This window comes from Barbus barbus (assembly GCF_936440315.1).
Source record: "Barbus barbus genome assembly, chromosome: 14".
NCBI classification, from domain to species: domain Eukaryota; kingdom Metazoa; phylum Chordata; class Actinopteri; order Cypriniformes; family Cyprinidae; genus Barbus; species Barbus barbus.
Genome location: NC_136742.1, coordinates 25,899,465 through 25,921,863, shown reverse-complemented (window position 1 = coordinate 25,921,863; position 22,399 = coordinate 25,899,465). Strand labels below are relative to the sequence as shown.

Here is a 22,399-nt window from a genome sequence, read left to right as displayed (position 1 = left end):
TTACGATTGAAGAGCTTGGGGTGGCCAGACATCCATCACAGACCAGGACATCTGGAATCTCTGACTCTGTTAGAAGTGTATGAAATAGGAGTGGGCTATATGACCACATACTCTATATTATGTAATTTTAGATTATGGTCATGGTCTGTTATCCCAATATTTTTGCTGTAAAGTATCAACTTTGTGAAATAAATATACCACAAATGAAATCGATCTTATTTGATTATTTTCTCTTTTTAAATGGAAAGTGATGGTTGCAATTGAAAAGATAAGGATTATAATGAAAGATAAGTATGGCATCAGCACAAATTCTAGTTTATGATATTTGATATGTTTATTTCTAAGACTTCTAAATTATCAGCATGATCGAAACTTGCTGAAAAACCTGTTGTGCACTTTTTTTTTTTTTACATAATTGTATAATTCAGGTCATGGTACATGCGTGTAAAATATTTTCAGTTTTTTATAAGGTATAAAGTGTATAGTAATATGTCAAGATGAACATTTACTGGACTTAAACTTAAGTTACTTGATTATCTGTACATCATCTTTTAGAAAATCCTGTTAAAATGTATCCAATATAATAAATAAGTCTTTTGAGGAACATTTATTTCTTCATCTCTCAATCACTATTGTATTGTAATGCATTATATAAAACTACAGAGTTTTGATCATAAAACGAAGCTTTTAAATTTGATTTTACTCAGACATAGAGAAATATAGAGTGACAACTGATATTTATAAGCATTTAATGCAAGTAATGTGATATATTAATATAAACATCTCATTGATGTAAAGTACAAAAACTTGATGTAAAGTACAAAAACTAAATTGCATATTTTACTTACTTTGGGCCCTGTTAAAAGGTGTTATTTTTTCCTCTTTTATCATTCTATATTAAACATAACCCTTACATACCAAATATGATATTTGATACATTAAATATGATAATATATATATATAAAAAAAGATTTTTCTGACTATTATTTCATGTCAGGCTTTACAGGGTTAATGTTCTGTAACTAACATTATAAAACGGACAGCTCAAACTCAATTCTTACTGGATGAGAGCCAAAATACACACACACAATATATATATATATTTTAGTGCTTTTTCTTTAAGAGCTGCCGAGGCGGATCTGACACGCATCGTGTTTTCTCTCAACTCACTTTACATTTTCTGACCTACTTCAGGTCTTAAAGTCTCTATTAATGATCTGACGAGTGTGTTAGATGAGTGAGAAAGTGCAGGACAGTTTTGAAAACCATTTCAGAGACATGTTCTTAAATGTGACTCATATATTTCACGCAAGCACAGTTTTAAGGCAGTTTTAATCACCTTCATGACTTAACTGACCACGACATTGCATGCACATCGTTTCTTTCGCGCTTTGATATGAAATGATAAAGGCTACAGCGTGCGGCAGCGCCTTTGTTCAGTACAGTACAGTTTCCGCGCTCCTTTGACTCACGCCTGACGCTAAAGTGAAGTTGAAGCACGCGTCTGAAACATCTCCTATTTGAAATGCTCGTAAAGACGTTCTGTGACTAAATTAGCAAGAAAAAAGAGACAGAGGCAGCAGTTGTGAGTGGGGTGGCCAACACTAGCCCCGCCCCTGTGTTAACGTCGTTAAATATTTTTAACGCGTTAAACTGGAAAAATTAATCACCTGCGTTAATGCGCTAATTTTGACAGCACTAATATATATATATATATATATATATATATATATATATATATATATATATATATATATATATATAGTCAAGAGCCATGGGTAATAATTTTGTCTTGCCTGTATATGTTTTTTTTTACTCTTAAGTGACGGTAGCCACTAACTTGCATTTTATGAATGACCAAGGACCACGTTTTCACCTAAGCTGTTATACTGAAGAAGAAGAAAAAAAATAAAAAATTCACCCACATCTTGGATGGCCTGAGGCTGAGTAAATTAACAGCAAATTTCCATTTTTGGGTGAACTATCCCTTCAACTGATATATCTGAGACCAAGGTAGCTGAAATGTCAAATTACAAAAAAATGTAGTACAGCATAAACAACAACAAAGAGAGCAACATTTAAACGGTCAAATTGAGCTGCAAAAAAAAGGCTTCTGCAAAAAAATTATCCCAACAAACTCAAGATTCATATCTCGGAGAGCCAGGTGCACAGGTGACACGAGAGCCGCTGCTGGGTTTGAGGATTCAGATCCAGCGCTTGTGAGTTTATAAGACATGCAGTGGAGAGACCTGACCTGCTTGGCTGAAGAAAGCCTCAGGAGTTCATACGGAAATGTTTGTTTGTGCGTCACTGACCTCTTTAGGTTGAGAAGAGCCCAAGGGATGCCAGTCGGGGTCTTAAAAGCCGGCAACAGCTTCTCTCCTAGTTCAACAGCTTTTCTCCTGAACACCTGAAGTAAAAGAAAGACAGACAGACACAGAGGTTAGTCTAACCTCATCCGTACACAGCAGCGGCAGAGCCGTGTAACCTCTGGCTGCCCCTGCCTTCCCATAAACTCACCATATTTATTTTATCAGTCATATTTGCATGATACACAGAGTCGACTGACAGAAAGAGAGGCATTGATATTCTGCTGAGGGCAGGATCCGGGAGACGGCTGATAACAGCAGATAAGACGAGGGCACGCGGCCCGCTGTAAACCTGCTGCCTGCCTGTCATCTTCTGTCTGCTACCTGGCCCTTCATTCCACTCCTCTGACATTTCAAACCATCAGGGAGCCGCTACGAATCCCTCGACCAGCAAATATGCTGCATTTCTGCTGGCTGCGGAGAAGATATCGCACTGAGCCGAAGCGGACTAATCTGGCTTTAGCTCTTTTATCCAAACACAGAATTTTTGTTTTAGTGATACGTAAAGTGGCCATGTTCAACACTTGTGTTTAATTATTGAAATAAAAATAAATACATTATCATCACTACCACTCAAAGGTTTGGGGGCAGTAAGATTGTTAATGAAAAAGAATGCTTTATTCAGCATGGATGCATTAAACTGATCAAAAGTAACAAGACATTGATAATGTTACAAAAAAAATCTGTTTCATATACAGTATATGCTGCTTTTTTGAACTGTCTATTCATCAAATAATCGTCAAAATAAACATTAAGCACCACAACTTTTTTTCAACATTGATAATAATGATAAATATGTCTTGAGAAGCAAATCAGCATATTAGAATGATTTATGAAGGATCATGTGATACTGAAGACTGGAGTAATGATGCTGAAAATTCAGCTTTGCATCAAATTAATAATTTACATTTTAACATATTTAAATAGAAAATCACAATAATATCTCATAATAATACTGTTTAATCCAGACTTTATAAGCATAAGAGAGTTCTTGACAGTATATATATATATATATATATATATATATATATATATATATATATATATATATATATATATATATATATATATATATATATATATATATATATATATATATATATATGCAGGGCTTGACATTAAGCATTGTCATGTGGTTATCCTTCGGACAAGTACATTTGTCATTTACTTCGAGTATAAATGTTACTTGCCCGGAGAGAGAATTTTAAATATAATTATTTATTGTAGTTATACAAAACACATTTAATTTATTTACTTAGATTTTCCTTTTTAAATAAATTAAAAAAAAAAAAAAAAAAGTGCGATTATCGCAAACGATACTGGGGTCGACAATATAATTGGCCCGGTGGCCCGGACGTACTTTTAAAACCGTCAGGGCCACCAGATCGCTCCAACCACTAGCCCGGTGGGGCCAGTAAAAATAATGCCTCGATTAAAAAAAGTCTAATTTCACATTAATTACCTGTGGTTCTGTGTTTTGATTTCTGTTTAATCGTCTCGGTAACCACCGCTAACACGTTACGTGATCCCGACCGCCTTGCTCGCTCCCGCGGTTACGCGCGCAAACTGCACACTGCTGCTCAGCACCTACCTATAGCTACTATTAAGCTAGGCTACATGTTTCTGAAACCCACATCACCCGGCCAAACGCCGGGTAAAAAAGAGAAGGCAAGGAAGAGAAAATCACCAGAGGAATTGAGGGAAATCAATTGAGGGAAATCGAAAGGGAATACGAAAAGAAAAGGCAGAGAAAGTTTCAGCCCCAGTGGCGAGACCGCTGGAATTGGCTGGGCTTGATCGTGGACGATAAAAATGTCTCCACGATCTGCTTTTGAAGAAATATGGTAGTATCGTGCTACAGCACACATTGTCAAATACAGTTCTGACGCTTCCGTCTCTATATACTGTACAACACGACATACAGCAGTAGAGTTACTCTGACAGGACACTGCACTTATTCGCGATCGCAAAAGTAAATTATTTGCACACAAGCCTTGCTGGTTAAATGTTTCATTCGCGCGCTGGTCTGCGCTTTTTCTGAGCACATACACCTGAAGCACGCGCGCTAAAAAGCCTGTCTAACAGCTCCTGATTACTCAACTAACTTATTTTTTGCGCTAATACTGTCAAAGCACACAAGGTTTACATACAGACTCAGTTGGTTATCTCTAAAATGAAAGTAAATAGTTAAGAGAGAAACAGATGAGTGCCTGTATATTAGATGCGTGCAGCTCTTAAAGGGACAGGACACTAAACATGCTGTCGACTGTCATTAGTCCAATAGTTCACCCTAAAATTTAATTTCTGTCATTATTTACTCACTCACATGTTGTCCCAAACCTCTATTAATTTCTTGTGCTGAACCCAAAATAAGGTATTTTGAAGAATGAGGGTAACCAAACAGTTGCTGGTCCACTTTGACTTTGATAGCAGGAATGAAAAATCCTATGGAAGTCACTGTGGACCAGCAACTGTTTGGTTTTCCACCTTCTTCAAAATAGCATTTATGTTCAGCAGAAGAAAAAAACTCATTCAGGTTTAAAACAACTTTTGAGTAAATGATGGTATAAAAATAAAACATTATGACAGAATTGACAGACAGATGACAGAATATTTATTTTTGGGGGAACTATTCATTTAATGTTAACAAAACAACAAAACACAGAAAAATCACTCACTATTCTTGACTGAAAAACTTTAATACAGTTGCTTTAGGAATCAGTCTATCTAGTGTTTTATTTTTATACTTGTTCATTCAATTTCATTGAATGCTCTGCTAAATACACCTATTGTACCTGAAAATAAAGCAGTTTGTTTTATTTGTATATTTTGTGTATTTGTAATTTGTATCTTTGTTCTTATTAAAAAATAAGAAAGATAGAATGATGACAAAGATTTTTATCTTCGCCCACTTTGGCCTAAATATCTGCCATGTCTTTTTTTTGTTTTTTGTTACCTTGAAAGGCTTTGTCTTTCTAGTTTGGCTGTAATGCTCAGACAACTTGTAAAACCAACATGACAAAGAATCGTCATAAAATCGTGAATCGTGATATTTCTAAAAAAAAATCGTGATATGATATTTTTCCCATATCACCCACCCCTAGCTGGGCTACGATCAAGAAAAAAAAAGAGGTTTACTGTGAGCTCTGCAGATCAATGCCCACATATGCAGACAAGTAAGTTAGAAAAAAGTTAACGTGTATGAAACCTATGGTATGAACATAATATAATGAATTGCTGTGTGACTACGGAGAATGAATCCTATGCAATAGGTTTATTTGCACTTGTTTCATGTTTTTGCACAGTTTTGCTGCACTTTGCACTAAACCTACCTTAAAAAAAATAAATGTTATTCATGTTGTTAAAGCAAACTGTTCTTTTTCGTGATTATTGGGATCAATACCCGACGCGTTGACCTGGGCCAGTGAACTTCAAAAGACACTGGCCCGGAGGGCCAGTGGCAAATTTCCCTTATTGTCTACCCCTGCGATATATATCGCGCACACCCCTATAACAAAGGCTATATCATAAATAAAGGCAGTTATTATTGTTTCTGGTATTGACTTTTTCAAGTTACTTGTCCCATTGGGCAAGTAAATTTCTCTTTCACTTGTCCCGGACAAGCATTAATGTCGAGCCCTGATATGTGTTTGTGTGTGTGTAGTGCTGTCAAAAGATTATTTGCGATTAACTTAAGCCAACTTAAAATTGAAGGCAACCAGCTTCAGAAGATTTTTCAGTTTTCTGAAGCTGGTTGCCTTAAAATTTTAAGTTGGTTCAACTTTTTTTTTTTTTACAGTGCGTGTATATTTATTATGTATATATAAATACAAACACATGCATGTATATATTTAATACTAATATGTTATAAATATATAAATGTATATGCACATGTAAATACTTTCAAAATATATACTGTATACATGTGTATTTTTATATACATAACAAATATACAGTACACACATATATTATGTAAACAAAAACGCTTTATTTTATTTTTATAATGTATTATATTACAAAATAATTTATAACATAATATATAATCAATATTAAATATAAAAATAAAATACTTCAATGAAAATAATAAATTTTTCAGATTTTAACTGGCTATGGTGAAATTTTTTGGTCTGCCACAATTATCACGACTAGCTATAACAAGATATTTCTGTCTAAAACACAGTCTATACAGTTTAAGTTCCGTATAAAAAATTCTTAACGATTTGTCCAAGAGTCACAAATAATTCACATTACAATAAAACCTTTGATAAAATGTTAACAAAATAGAAAACATTTAAATTACCACAAATCTCTCATATTAAACCAAAATATGTCATCAAAACACATGCTTATGTAAAAAAAAAAAAAAGATACAGTCACAACACAGCACTAATTAAGCATATTAGATTAAGATCCACTTGTAACGTTGGCCCATGATTACTACCTCAAAGTTAGTTCTACATCTGTTCGACTCTCTTCCTGACAGGCAGTTTCTGCGACTGCACATTTAAGTCTTTAACATTTAAATGGACAGCTTTCTACATTATGTTCCAATTAAACAAATATTGAAGATATACAATATTTGTTGTGCAAAGTTTAGCTTTGGCGAAGGAGATGCAGAGATCTGCATGCAGATCTGTGTCAGAGGGCCAGATTTACTCATCCCTCTTGTAATTCATCCTGTGAGTCAGAAAGCCCACAATGCAAAGGTCCCCTGAGCACAGCCAGATCGCTGCGTGAGAGCCTTTCTAAACACCACAAAAGCAGACGGCACAGGCAGAAATCAAACTGCAATGCAATGACTTGCCAAAATTTACTATGGAATAAAAGCACTGCACTGGTATACAGCAGTAAAACAACAATCATCACACAAGTGGGATTAAATCATGGGAAATCAGAGACATGATGCATCATCCTAATTGTAACAGCGAAGAGTCAGTATTATCTAAACAGAATACTGATCATAATTCCCGCTGTACGGCTCTAAATGAGGACGTCTTTTCCTCCAAGTCCGTCATTCTGTCTGCATATCAAGGATGAGGTCAACACATGGAAGCATGCATCGCTTCGTAGCGTTTTCCCCAGCGCCTCGACGTCCTAGATGAAGTCTGTGTGCTCGCCCTTGCTCTTCAAACACAAGGTGAGCCGTTATCTCGTCCATGTGAATTCACTTAGCAGGTTGTCTGGTTGGATGCCGCCAGCATTTGCCACATTCAGCGCTTCATGTAAGCAGGTTTAAAAGAACATTTGAGCCTGTGGACTGTCATTCCAGATTACAATGCCATCAGCATGAGCACAATCGGAGATTATGGGAGAGTCGATCACTCAAAGCATGCCATCACTTTGATCAATGCCTGTAATAAAACCCCTGAGCCTCCAAAACAAAACAGAGCAGCCCTGCTAGATATTTTCAAATAAATCATGACAATGTTCAATATATCAAAAACAGTCAGCCTTTAATATAAAATGAGAACTGATGACCACAGCATGCTACAGATGTGTATGTGGTTGACTTTAATTTATCAGTGGAGTAAAGATTTTGTAGCGTCTGATTAGGTTAATTTGACAAATTACAAAATTAAGCATTAAATTAAGATTGTGCTTGTCTGTGCAAAACTTTAGCTGAATAAATAAAATAAATATTAATCCTAATAGTAATAATAGCATCTTTGGATTAGCTTTTCACATGCATTTGACAATAATAATAATGGCGACAACAAGAAGGTATATTTTTGACAAATTAAAAAATTAAGCATAATTAAGTTACGCTTGCCTATGTACAACTCTTTACCATGACTGTTTAACAATGACTAATAATTATTATTAATAAAATAAAAAATATAAAAAAAATAAAAATCACAGTATTATGTTTATTATATATTTAATAATATATATTTATTCTGTTTAATATTTATTTATAAAATTAATAATCAAGAAATTATAAAATATTAATAACGTAATAATGCTACTAATGAGAATACATTATTATTATTATTATTATTATTATTATTATTGCAGCAAAATATTATTATAATATTTTATTAGTAGCAGTAATAATAATAATAATAATAATATTTTTTTATTAAGTGTGAAATAAAAGGTAAAGCAGACTATAAAACTTAAATTATAATATTTTATTAGCAGCAGTAATAATAATAATAATAATATTTTTTAATGAAGTGTGAAAAGTAACGCTAGAGAGAAGTAAAAGATCAAGCAGACTATAAAACTTAATAAAAAAATATTTTATTAGTAGCAGTAGTAATAATAATAATAATTATTATTATAATGATGATGATAATAATAATAATAGTTTTATTATGTGTAAAAAAAAAAAAAAAAAAAAAAAAAACGCTGGAGAGAAGTAAAAGAAGGTCAAGCAGACTATATGCTCAAAAATGTCCCACTGCTAACACATGTATTGCCAAAAGTATAGCCACTGTCCCACTTCAAGGTGCAAGTGCAAGTGTGTATGAGCGTGTGCAAGACAAAAAAACGACTGCTGGTCGAGTGCTAGACGTCCAATAAATGAGATAAATTGCTTTGTCAGTGGACGGTGAGTTGAGAACCTCATCAGCTTTTACCTAGATTACTGTTAGAACTACAGGGAATGGAGCACACAGCTGCAGAAAGCAATCTGACCCTTTTAAAGCCCCCCAAAACCTGCCACGCTCACCCAGAGATCAGTCTGATTCAGATATGGAGACGAGAGGACAGAAAGGTTCAAGAAATAGCTATGAAAGCAAAGCCCTTAAGCTCGAGACCGCTTTGACAAAGGTTGACATTTACTCCACCATGAGGACCAACGCTCATGCAGAGGGAGCTCAGAAAGTAGTATGGAGACGTGAACATACGGCTAAACCATCAGCAAAGGTGCTGCATGCAAATTAGACTTAATTTCTTCAAATCAGGTAACACAAATTAATTAATTCTATAATTAACTTTAAGGTAGATCTGCACAGCAAAGTGGACAGCAGTGTTGCTTTGAGAGAAATACCGTTTCAGTAACCTTTATTACAAAATGAAAGTGACGCTTCGATATTTCATTAAACAGAGTGAATTTTTTCCCAGATACTTCTGGAAACCAGATTTAGGTCTAAAAGATTAATTGCTGTGAAAGAATCTATTATCAGATCAATCCAAGGTAAACCAGGCAGACAAAACAAGGTCAACATTACCAAATGAAAATCCCAGAAGCCATAGCCCAGATGAACTCCTTTTACCAAATTAAAGGTTCTTTTAATGCATTTTCAAACACTGTAAATAGTTATTATCCATCCAAACAGATAGCAGCGGTGTTTACCAAAGCAAGCATCGCTATTATTATTGCTCATACGTTGAGCAATGCTCGGCCAACATTAAAATGTTAAATTTAGACTTTTTCTGGGGTACATATGGGAATGATAACTGAACTCTACTGCTGGGATCCGTCACATTTTTTTTTTCCTTGAACAGAAGCATCATGGCAGCAAAACACAAAAAAACAAAAAAAGGTAATTAATTAAAAATTTATTCACTAATATTTCTAATATAAAATCAATTTGGTGTTAAGTTAATCGATTTAGTTTTAATAATAATTTTTATATATAGGCTACATATACACACACACACACACATACATTTATTTACACACACTAAAAAAAAAAAAAAAAAAAAAAAACTGCATATCATGCAATATTGATTTTCACCAAGGCCTGAAGTGAAAAACTACACTTGATATCTTTCTGGTCTGACAGCATGTAGAGAGACAGAATAGTCACCTGTTAATAATTAAAACCTCTTAATTAATTGAAAAGACTAAGAATCCTAGCAGATGCAAAAGAGTTGTTGAACACTGTACTGTGCTAAATAGCTGTCACCTCTGATACAGGAGAAAGCATCATTTGACATCACTCAGGGTCTGTTACAGTAGATCATGCAGGAGACACTTCTGAACGCAGCACCTGAAAGCGATTTCTCTGAACACTTCAGCATATTTATCTTAAGTCAGCAGAGCGGGACAGCTCTAGCCCATGAGGCTTATAGCCTTTAGCTCCAACAGCATATATGCAAGGGCAAGACAGATGAGCAGAAACTATGACCAGAAAAAAAAAAAAAAAAGTTTCGAGACAAAGTGAGGACCCTATTAACCCCACAGGAACTTGTGGCACTGTCATTATCAGAACATTAGTGACCATCAGCTTGAACAGCAAGCAAAAGATGCTGTGTCATTTAAGAGAGAAATCAAGGCTTCTACTTATGCTCTTACAAGTTCAAGTTTAACCTGGAGTCATACTGCTAAAGAAAAACAGATGAGGTAATTATGTCTGTTCTTGTGACTGACTCATATTTTAGCCAGGTCAATATTTATTAATCGTCTGATAATAGAACATGTTGAGCATTATCCAATAACTATATAGGTAATAACAACAATAACGTCAACAATAACAACAAATATTGTTTATGAAATATATGTTCTCAAATATATAAAAATATATGTTCTCAAATATTATAAATACATTTGAGAACATAAAATAAATATATTTTATGCACGTGTGTGTGTGTGATATATTTCCAATATATTACATATAAAAATGATGAAAACTGAATAATAAAATAAAATGCATGTGTCTAAACGCACAAAAAAAATCTATATAAAATGTTTTTTTTCTTAAATTCAACATCGGGTGTTACAGGAACTATACTATTTTTAAATATAAATATTTAATAAATCTGAATACATTTTATATATTACATTTGTTTTATATAAAATATATATATTTTACTATATTAACTATTATTTTTTAATATATGGCCAGGATACAAAGCACTTAAGAAAAACAAAAAAAACACCAAACATTAAAGCAAATAAAATAACCTGTTCTGTCACAAATATACTAGGGGGAAAAAAAACAACTAATCTCCTTTTGGCAATACATGCATTATCAATATATCTGCCATCACCATGGTGGCACCATGATTATGTTTAACCCAACAGTATACTCTGAGAGCGGCCTTTATGAGCATGATGGAAAGGAACTCATCTCTCTTCACACAAGATCTTTTGTATCTTTAGGGAAAACACTGTACAAATGATGTATTCAAGATATGTACAGAGAGAAGAGGATTGCACTAAATGAATAATGAAACCTGTGATATTTCCCCAAGGTTGGATTGGGAAACCTGAGTATGAGAGAGCGATCTCTCATATGAACGTAGTCAGTAAATTACACCCAGAGCTCCAGTCAACGGCTGCTCTGCGCTGGCTTCCCTTTGGCTGCAATACAAGACATGCTGTAATAATGAAGCAGCCTGCTCACATCTGGTTTGTGTAGTCATACTATCCAGACACATAACACACAGATCTCCAACTGCTGCCACTAGAACATCTACATACACAGAGTGTAAAGCCTGTTTCTCACACCACATGATGTAGTGTGTATTTATCTTAGCACAATACCAGAGTTCACACTGTAAAAAAATTAATGATTGATCACAACTTTTTTATTTTTGTCAAATCAGCTTAGATAATTCATATTGTTTAGACATAATTTGAGTTTCTGTTGATTAAACCAATCTCTGTCTTTGAATTAAGTCAAATTTTTAGTTTCAATGAACTAATTTTAAGTGACATTTATTGCCATGTAGAGGACTAAATGCACACTGTAAAAACTTTTTTTTGTTTTTGAAGTTGTAAACAAAGATCGTCGGAATAAGTTTAACTCGAAAATACTATTTTACTTTGACTACTTCAAAATTTCCCGTTTAATTCAATGCGTTTCTTGAAATTTCTTTGTAATTGTTTGTGAAAACTGTCTCTACATTCTTTTTCCCATTTACAGGTCATGCAAACTGGCAACTTACCAGAATAAGTAGTTGAAGTTGTTCAATATTTTTGGAAAGTTTGATTATCTAACATAAAAATGTGATCTGATTATCTATGTGGAAAGAAATGTCTGCAAATTAGACAGTGAGAAAAAAAAAAGGACAGTAAAGACATTTACAATGCCGGTTATGACACACACACAAAAAATAATAATAAAAAAAATAAATCATTTTTCATCAAGTCTCTACTGCTCCCAAAAAAAATTTCATTTGATGACAAAAACTGTATAAAATTGTGAAATGTAATACAATTTAAACAGTTTTCTATTTTTAAATGTTTTAACTTTTTATTTATTCCGCATCAGATTTTTCAGCATCATTACTCCACTCTTCAGAGTCACATGATCCTTCAGAAATCAATCTAAAATGCTGATTTGGTGCTCAAGAGGAACATTTGTTGTTTCAGATGTGTTCCTTAACACATTAAATCAATTGTAACGCATCCTTGTGGAATAAAAGTATAGCTTTCATAATAAATACAGCTTTTGTGACAATCAAGTTATCACAATCTAGTCCTCACTTTATTTTCCAAGTATTAATGCAGTCAGTGTGAAATCAGCTGTTGCATTTACACCGTTTCATTTAGTGTGATGGAAAACAGGCCCAAAACTCACCTTTTCCAACTTGTTCAGCCTGATAAAGAATGCAACAAATCCGCCGACATAATTGTGCTTCTGCTGGCTGGTGCGTTTCTCCGTAATGAATTAATTCTGCATTAATTCCAGAGTTTGTCTGCCAGACATGTACAACGGTGTGACAGACAGCTGGGGAATAATTGATTCCTCTAAGGCTGAGCAGGCATCTTTTTAATAGGACAGATATACAGTAACATGGGGCCATTGTGCTTATAATACAACAGGGATGAATAGGTGGCCAGGCGGAATGGAAGCAGAATTTATCAGCGGCGGATCCTATTGCAGCTCTTTTCAATAAGACACTGAAGTCTCTGTGTTCAGACACACTGAATGGGCTTTGACATTGTGACACATCATATCAAAAGAAGAAGAGGGGGGAAATTCTACTTGCAAAAAAAAATACAAGCTTAACAATACCAGTAAGCTCTGTGATGGTCGGCACCAACATTTAGTTGTCAAGGGCATGTCTGGAAATGATAAACAGTGTAGTCATACCGTAGCCATTCAGGTGAAATGAGGGGCTGGTTGAAAACACAAGATGGATGGCATGAGATGACAGGGACGAGAGATAGATGGAGAACAGGCTTTCAGCATTGTGATGAAATAGGCCACAGAGACGCACCTGTGCTCACTGATAAAGCAGAACTAGTGAGAACGTGGAGCCACACTGACCCTGAACGTCATTCCTCGCCATATCAAAGGAAGAACAGGAAGCGCTGGTGTGATTTCACAGACCACTGCCAAACTAAAGAATAGGGCTGTCAAGTGCAGTACTTTGACAGAGAGTCTATACGAAAACAATACTGGTCTGACTGCAAGATAGCTGCTGACAAGCTCTTGATTTTACCATCTCTTCCTGTAAACGAAGCTAATTATATCTAGACAGAGAGATTGCATTTTTAAATGCAGCCAAACAGATGCTCTTATTTTATTGCTTACAATTTAGTTTTTCCTCCATTTCTCCTGACTGTTTACGTAAATAAAGAACTTGAGAAAACTTAATTACTTGTAAAAAAAGTTATTTTCTTAATTGTGCAATACTTAAAAGCTACTTGTCATTTTATGTTTTAAAATGGCTAATATCTAACTTTTGTGTGCACAAAAGCATATTTGCGATATCTAGAATTAAGAATATGCACGCATGTGTATCGGCATCTAAAACTCTGGTATTGTGAAAACCTTATTGTGGTTAAAATATATAAAGTCATTTGCACTTCCATTGAAAAGCTTGGGGTTAGTGAAATTTTCTGAAAGAAATTCATATTTTATCATTTATAATTATATTCAGCAAGGATGTATTAAGTTGATCGAATGTGTCAGTAAAGACATTTATGTTATTTTGATTTCTTTTGAACTTTGTTCATCAAATAATTCTGAAAAATGTATAACAATTTACACTAAAATATTAAGTAGCATGACTGTTTTCAACATTGATAATAAATGTTTTTGAGTATCAAATCAGCATATTAGAATGATTCAGCTTTGCCATCCTAGGACTAAATTACAGTTTCAAATATATTAAAATAGAAAAATATGATATTTCAAATTGCATTAACATTTCACAATATTACTGTTTTACTGTATTTATCATCACATATATGCAGCCTTGGTGAGAATAAGATGCTTAAAAAAATTCAATAAATAGAATGAAATATCTTACCGACCCCAAAATTTCTAATGGTATTTTACCATAAAGCACACCTATATCAATCATTACCTGGTTAGAGATAAAGCACACACACACACACACACAACAGAGCGAAAGATACTATCAAGTACTTCATTTGCTGACCTTCACTCAAAGACTTTCACAAAAAGCACACTTGGATCACTCTCACATGATGAGTAGTCTGAAACCATCGAGATCAGATAGGAGACGACACTCAGTGACAAGAAGAAAGGAAGGACTGCTTTACGCACACCTGTCAAAACACTGTCAACGATAACATTTTCCTATTCCTCTCTCTATTCTTGTCTGTCTGGACAAGATAAATGTAGAAGGTATGACTGAAACAGATAACTGGAGTTCTAGAGTCTGTTTGACTGGCTCAAAAGAGTCATTTTGTTCATGAACTATACAACAATGATCAGGCTATTTGTGCGTTTCTTGCATGCAGCTATTGAACACAAACCTATAGAAAGATGAGTTGGCTTTGTTTTATTTCACACTACACAGACCATTAAACTCCAGTTAAAGCTCAAAAACAAAAAGATTTGTTTCAGTGTGTAAAACAGGCTGATGAAATGGAACAAGCTTGTATTCATCAGGGTTTCTGCTCTGTAAGTTACCATACTCACATTTCACATATAATTTACGCGACGCATACATATGCTTACAGAGCAAAACAACTCTGGACTATCAATAAATATTATGAACCTGCACAGAGAAGAAAAACAACCACACAGCAAAAACTCCCAAATTGAAATGCTCTCTGATTTCTTGACATAATAGACTGTTGCATTCAAAATGAAGTCGGGGGCCATGCTAAATCTGATGATGCAAGTTGGTGACCTTTTTGGAGAGGCAGACAACGGACAGAAGACACTGCCATTGCATTCAGCTCTAAATGAGAGCCGAGAAATAAAACCCGCTGTCAAGCAGAAACTCTCGCAAGCATGTTTCAGCGGAGACCTTAACCTTTAAAGAACCCACAACAGCCAAAGGAAATGAGAGAACTGGAGCAGAGTGATTCTATCAAACACACACACACACACACACACACACACAGACATCGTTAAGGTTTTAATGGTATTACTACTCTTACTGATACTGCTTATCGATCCGGTACTTTAACGGTATTCTTATCTATACTTTTTGTTTTATATATATTACAGATTAATTAAGAGCTGAATTAACATTGCTTTATATTCTGAAATGTAAAATATATTTTTTATTAAATTAATATAAAACATCAATTTGTAAATGCACCAGTGTGCAGGCATTTTTTGTGTTTTATAAGATACAGTAAGAACATGAACAAAGAAACAAAGTAAAAAAAACCTGAACAATACAATAAAACAAATGAATGAAATGAAATTGAACAGTGCTTTCATTTTTCCATGAAGGTCTACTAATATTAATGTTCAGGCAAGTAATAGCTACAAAAGAAATCTAAAAGTAATCAAATGTAAATAAACACTGCATAGTTTTCACTATGTTTTGATAGATTACTGCTTAAAGCTATAACGTTATTCAGAATAAGAGCTGTGGGTGATTTTCTCTGTCTGTCACTTTAAGATAATATACTGACACACATCAGATTTTCTCCCAACTGTTCTCGTCCACTTAAGACAAACTGTGTTTAAGTGAATACTCTCGTAGCCGGGCATTTTGACACATTTTGTGTGTATTTGATCATTTGGATGCGCCCGAAGCTCAAAGTGTACTTTGCTTGTCCGTTTTGGAGTGCACCGCGCAGGCGCACACACACACACATTTCAGCCTGGGGAACAGCGTCTCTTGTGCAGATTGTACTTTCAACGTTTTATCATCAAACATGTCCCGCAATTTAGCAACTGTAAAGATGGCATTTTACAACAATCACCGATTGAGCTGATTCTGACGTTAAGTTTTATTCAGGGAGGAACGAATGGTAATATGGTAAGTGATTAATGACTAAATTTTCATTTAGGGGAGGAGTAACCCTTTAAAACTTTACTATATGCAATGCAATTAAAAAAAATACCATGCTTTTACACTGCTACTGAACTGTGTAAACACAGCCCTTAACAAGAAATCTGAGCTGTGACTCGATGGCTGGAGTCTAATTTATTTGCTCAGGTGACATTTGTCTGAAACTACAACAGTCAATGAACTTTAACAAACAAACCAGCCTCACTCGGTTATTCAAACAATACATTTGCCAAGTAAAATAATGCAAACGCTGATGGGAAGAAGGAATAAACAAAAGTTGACAAAAATAAAGAATTACATGGGGATCAAAAAATATTGTCTGAAGTCTGCAGCCTGCGAAGGTGTCAAGACGTCCTAGTGGTACCCGGGCTACAGGACCTGCCAACAAACCTATGAAGATCTGTTCTTAAACCTGATCCAGCTGTGATAATCCTTCCAAAACTTCTACCGACGTGTGCCCCTTTCGCATAAACCAATTTTCGCCCCGCCAGGGTATCCTGTGGTGCGAAATAGTCGAGTGAGACGCAAACACAGGGAGTTGTCTTCCGGCAAACGGAAGGAATGCAAAGTAACGTGGAAAATTTCACCGACGGTCAGAGGTTTGGGCTTCAAGTGCTTGTAACAAACAGATTGCAACAGTAATCATGCTTAACCTAAATACAGCTTGGTGCATCTGAAAATACCACGGCCTATTAACGCTGGAGATTATGCTAGTGGCTTCTAAACTGCCTGGGCTCGGTAATCCAATTATGTGAGTTCAGGACTAAATGGCCAGAACTAAAGCAGCAGAAAACGCCTGAATGGAGACAGGAAGTGGAGCTGGACGTGTTTAGCACCTTCATATTTATTTAAAGGCCGAATTTTTGACGTAAATTAGAGGTATTGTTATTGAGAGATGAAGAGTTGACATGGCGAGGCATGACAGTAATGGTCGGACACAGATGGCTGTTAAGACTTGCCTTGTTGAACATGTCTAGGAGGTGCTCTGATGAAACTCGGGAAAACATTTCAGTCGCCCTCTCCAAACCAAACAACCTGGCATCAGCGCCAAGCCTGAGGAGGAAAATCTAAGCAGTGAATCATGACTAAAATTTGATAAGAGGCAGATAAAAACAATAAAGCGGGAGGACTGGATTTCGGCATGTTCGAATTAGAGATTTGGCCAACTGCGAACGGTCCACCTCTCCGCCTCAATGAGCGCCGGCTCATGTCCAATCAGACACCTGCTGAGTGAGGAGAGTCGGGCCAAATGCTCTGAATGCAAACCTCTTCACCTTGCAACCTCCTCAGACGGCCACCCGCAGAGCTGCGCATTTGTGAGCAACTCGGACGGCAACAGGAAGAGTCGGAGAACAAAACGTCCTGAAAAACCAACAACATGATGGAAAAGAATTCAATAAAAAGCGGCAAGTGGCCACTTATTTCTGATTCCGTTTGTGTTGTTGGCGATATAGTGTGAAATTGCAGATTAGTAAAGCTTGTTTGAGCTCCGTCCAGCTCGGCCGATGAGGGCTGAAATTAGTCTGATTCCTCCAACCGTCCGTCTCAGCAGCTGGGCCTGACCTTAAATCCCAAAGCTGCCGCCGGTAGAGCCGAAACACTAACAATACGTCACATGGAGCACTGGAGAAAATGGAAGGATAGAGAAAATTTGAAGAAATATCACCACCAAAAGCTATAACCGAATCAACCTAAAGGTCTGACTCAATAGGAATGAGTCGTTTACTAGTCTAAGCTGGGCCGTTTCTCATTGGAAAACTGAAGGGGCCAGATGTGAGAGCAGATTTGCAAATGCAAATTTTGCCCTTATCAACGTGAAGACTCAAGAGGTCAAGCGGCTTGATGGACAAGCCATTTGTGGAAAGGGTAAACGAAGGACTGTTATTTCATATAAACCGCTTGGAATAATTAAAGCATCCAGATGAAGCGGGCCTTCATTTCCCCTCACCCAAACTAGCTCCATTTGTCACGATAATGGATTTTTGGTTTTCAGGCACAGACACACGCAGCGTTCATGATGTTTCTCAAAGTTATTTAGAGAGCTGCGGCGTTTTTCTTCATCTAGTATCAGTCAATAAAGTTTTCCTGTGATTACTGGGTAATATGAAGTGCTTTTCCCTGGGGCAAGCTTACATTTAGAAAATTTTACATTAACAGCCTAATCAGCCCTCAATTGTATGGTTGTGATTTGAACATCAGAATTACAGGTCTAGTCTAAATTGAGGTTCCCTAACACTGCACTTCGACTTTCAACCTACAGTGTTTTCATGGTTCTGAAAGCAATCTTTTATGCTCTCCTAAGATGCAATTGTTTTAAAAATTCAGTAAAAACAGTAATATTGTGAAATATTACAATAACAGTTTTCCATGTCAGCTGTGTTGAATTGTATTTTAATTTATTTAAATATAGTAAAAAAAAAAATACAAAATCTCGGCTAATGCTATAAACTATACAGGAGCTTTTTTACTATTAGCTATTACTTTTTATTCAAGGTAACAATTAACAACAGAGTCTTTTAAATACAAAAAAAAAAAACATACTTTTTCATGACAGATTTAATTAAACATTAAATAATTAAGCACTAACAGGTTAAGTAAAATATAATCAATTTACAGGCCAATATATTGCTTAATTTTAACGAAATGCTCTGAGCTAAATGACATGTTATTTGACATACTGTTTAAAAATTAAAATTTTATTGACGTCTTTCTGTGGCTGAAAGACAGACTGGGCGATTACATGAGACATGAAATGTTCATTGATATTTATTTTGTGTTATAACTAATAGTAAAAAGGAAGGGATGATTGCGTTCACTTCGTTTCACACTTTTTTGAATTGAGGCAATTCAAAAGGCATACAGTGTTGTGCCACATCAAAATGGCATTTATTGATTGAATTCCCCGATAAAAAAAGACAAAGTTGGCCAGGAGTTGGCGTGCTATATAATGTCTTATGTTTATATAATATAATGTCACTTTTGATCAATTTAATGCATTCTGGCTGAAAAATTTATTATTTTCCTTTAATTACTGACCTCAAGCTTTTGAATGGTAGTGTTTGTCGCAACATTTTCTAAACGTTCCCCGATTAGTCATACAGGTGCATGTCAACATATATATTTTTTTATTGTAACATTTCAAAAAGTGAAACTTTAATATATTCGAGATTCATTACAAAAGTTTTTTTGTTTTAATTTTGATGATTAGAGCTTACAGCTCATGAAAGTCAAAAATCAGTATCTCAAAATATTAGAATATTTCCTAAGATCAATCATAAAAAGGATTTGCCAAACAGAAAAGTTCAAGTTTTTTAAAGTATGTTTATTTATGCACTCAATACTTGGTCGGGGCTCCTTTAGCACAAACTCCAGCATCAGTGAGGTGTGACATGGAAGCGATCAGCCTGTGGCACTGCTGAGGCACTATTGAGACTTCAGCTCGTCTGGATTGTTGGATCGACCGTTTCTCATCTTTCTCTTGAAAATATCCCATAGATTCCATATGGGGATAAAGTCAGGCATGTTGCCTGGCCAATCAAGCACAGTAATATCATGGTCAGCAAAGCACTTGGAAGTGGTTTTGGCACTGTGGGCAGGTGCTAAAGTCCTACTGGAAAAGGAAATCAGCATCTCCATAAAGCTTGTCAGCAGATGTAAGCATAAAGTGCTCCTGGTAATCGGCTGCATTGACTTTGGACTAGATAAAACACAATGGACCAACACCAGCAGACGTCACGGCACCCCAAATCATCACTGACTTCGGAAACTTCACACTGGACTTCAAGCAGCTTGGATTCTGTGCTTCTCCAGGCTTCCTTGATTTCCAAATGAAATGCAAAATTTACTTTTGTCTGAAAAGAGGACTTTGGACCACTGAGAAACAGTCCAGTTCTTTTTCTCCTTAGCCCAGGTTAGATGCTTCTGACATTGTTTCCGTTTCAGAAGTGGCTCGGTAGCCCTTTCCCTGAAGACGTCTGAGCGTGGTGACTCTTGATGCACTGACTCCAGCTTCAGTTCACTCCTTGTGAAGCTCTCCCAAGTGTTTCGATCGGCTTTGCTTGACAGTATTCTCAAGCTTGCGCTCATCCCTGTTACTTTTCCTACTCGATTTCTTCCAGTCAACTTTACATTTAATATGCTTTGATACAGCACTCTGTGAACAGCCACACCTTTCAGAATTGACCCTCTGTGACTTACCCTCTTTGTGGAGGATGTCAATGATTGTCTTCTGGACCACTGCCAAGTCAGCAGTCTTCTCCATTATCGTGGCTTCAGAGAACAAGAGATACCCGGAATTTATACTGTAGTGATGGTCATTTAATGAACCTCAAATATAAATATTCTAATATTTTGAGATACTGGATTTTTGACTTTCATGAGCTGTAAGCTCTAATTATCAAAATTAAAACAAAAAACTTTTGAAACGTTTTACATGCAATGAATCTAGAATATATGAAAGTTTCACTTTTTGAAATGTTACAATAAAAAATTTAACTTTTTCATGATATTCTAATTTTTTTTAGATGCACCTGTATTATATGCACTGCATTCTCTAATTTACGTATTGAAACAGCTGTGGTTTGTCATTTTTTAAATCTGTGGATGAAAAATTATGCCAATGGCGTAACAAATCAATCTGCATAGCTTCGATATTAGGCTATCTAGTAAATATTCAAGAAAAAAAAACTATTCTAAATCAATGCTAATTAACAATGACAGGAAACCTAATTAGGAATTCCCATGGCTGACATACTGTAGCCTATAGAAACACGATGAGACTGCAATGTGATAAAGTCCAGGGAGGCCAGTGAAGGCTTTTCTTCATCCTGTGTTCTGCAGCTCGTCTCTCAGTGCTGATAGCCCTGCAAATGTACCAAAGACGGATAGAAACACAAAGCCTGAAAGCAGCTTCCTCCTGAGACCTCTGCCTGTTCTTTCTTCTCTTGCTTTCTTCTCTCTTTCTGTCAGGCGTTCTCTGAACTGCATAATTCATAAAAAATAGACCATTCCTGTCAAACAGTTACAGGTCTAATATGTTTTCACAGCACTCTGCATGTTGAAAGAACCGTCATATTCTTTATGTATGGCTGCCGTTTTACATTTCTGAAATTTAAAAACACAGAGTTGAATTTGAAGGAAGTAACTCAAAGGATAGGAGAGAAATTGGCCTTGCTTTTAATAGTAGGAAAAGCTGGTCCACTGGGAACAAGGCGGCCATGAGAGAAGGGGGAGCTGCAAGTCATCTGTGCAAATGTACAAAAAAATTTATTTAATTGGCTGGTTCTGCTAAAGAACATCAGCATCTGCTATAACACTGATTAACTGCTCAACCAAGCTCACAACATTAACAACACAAACAGGCCATTATGTGGGTGAAACACTCCGACGTACCTGGTCATTACCTGATTAAACCTCAAGTGGTGCTCTGCTCTCCTTAACAATTCACACTATTCTGCCACAATTACAAATCAACATACACACGCTGATGCCATGTGATGGGATATGAAGATGCAGAGAGTAGGGATGTGCAATAGCAATCGAGTACTCGGCCATGACAGTGGTGATCGATCATGAAAATGATGATCGTGGAAAAAAACTATAATAAATTCTGGTTGGTTATATTGTAGCACCACTTTAGGCGGCACCCTGAGCTCTGATTATTTAGCTTGCCACAGCATGCAGTCCAAAGCATAGACGTGAGAAGAGAGAGAAGCATGGCTTTGAAGTCAGTTAAGTCATGAAGTTACCAATAGGCGATTAAAGCTGCCTTAAAACTGTGCATGCATGTAATATGTTATATATGAGTTACATTAAGAACATGTCTCTGAAATGGTTTTCCAAACTGTCCTTGAGCATCCCAGCACTGTCTCTCTCATCTAACACACCCGATTCAACTCGTC

General features: G+C 35.8%; 1 protein-coding gene across 1 annotated transcript in view; it reads right to left on the bottom strand.

Moving 5' to 3' along the window:
- Positions 1-22,399, bottom strand: part of LOC306880282 (mannosyl-oligosaccharide 1,2-alpha-mannosidase IA-like) — a 118,534-nt gene that overhangs the window by 38,182 nt on the left and 57,953 nt on the right. The window contains exon 5 of the mRNA XM_079433725.1: positions 2,316-2,410. Within this exon, the coding sequence (XP_079289851.1) occupies positions 2,316-2,410 (95 nt within the window). The remainder of the gene's footprint in view (positions 1-2,315; positions 2,411-22,399) is intronic.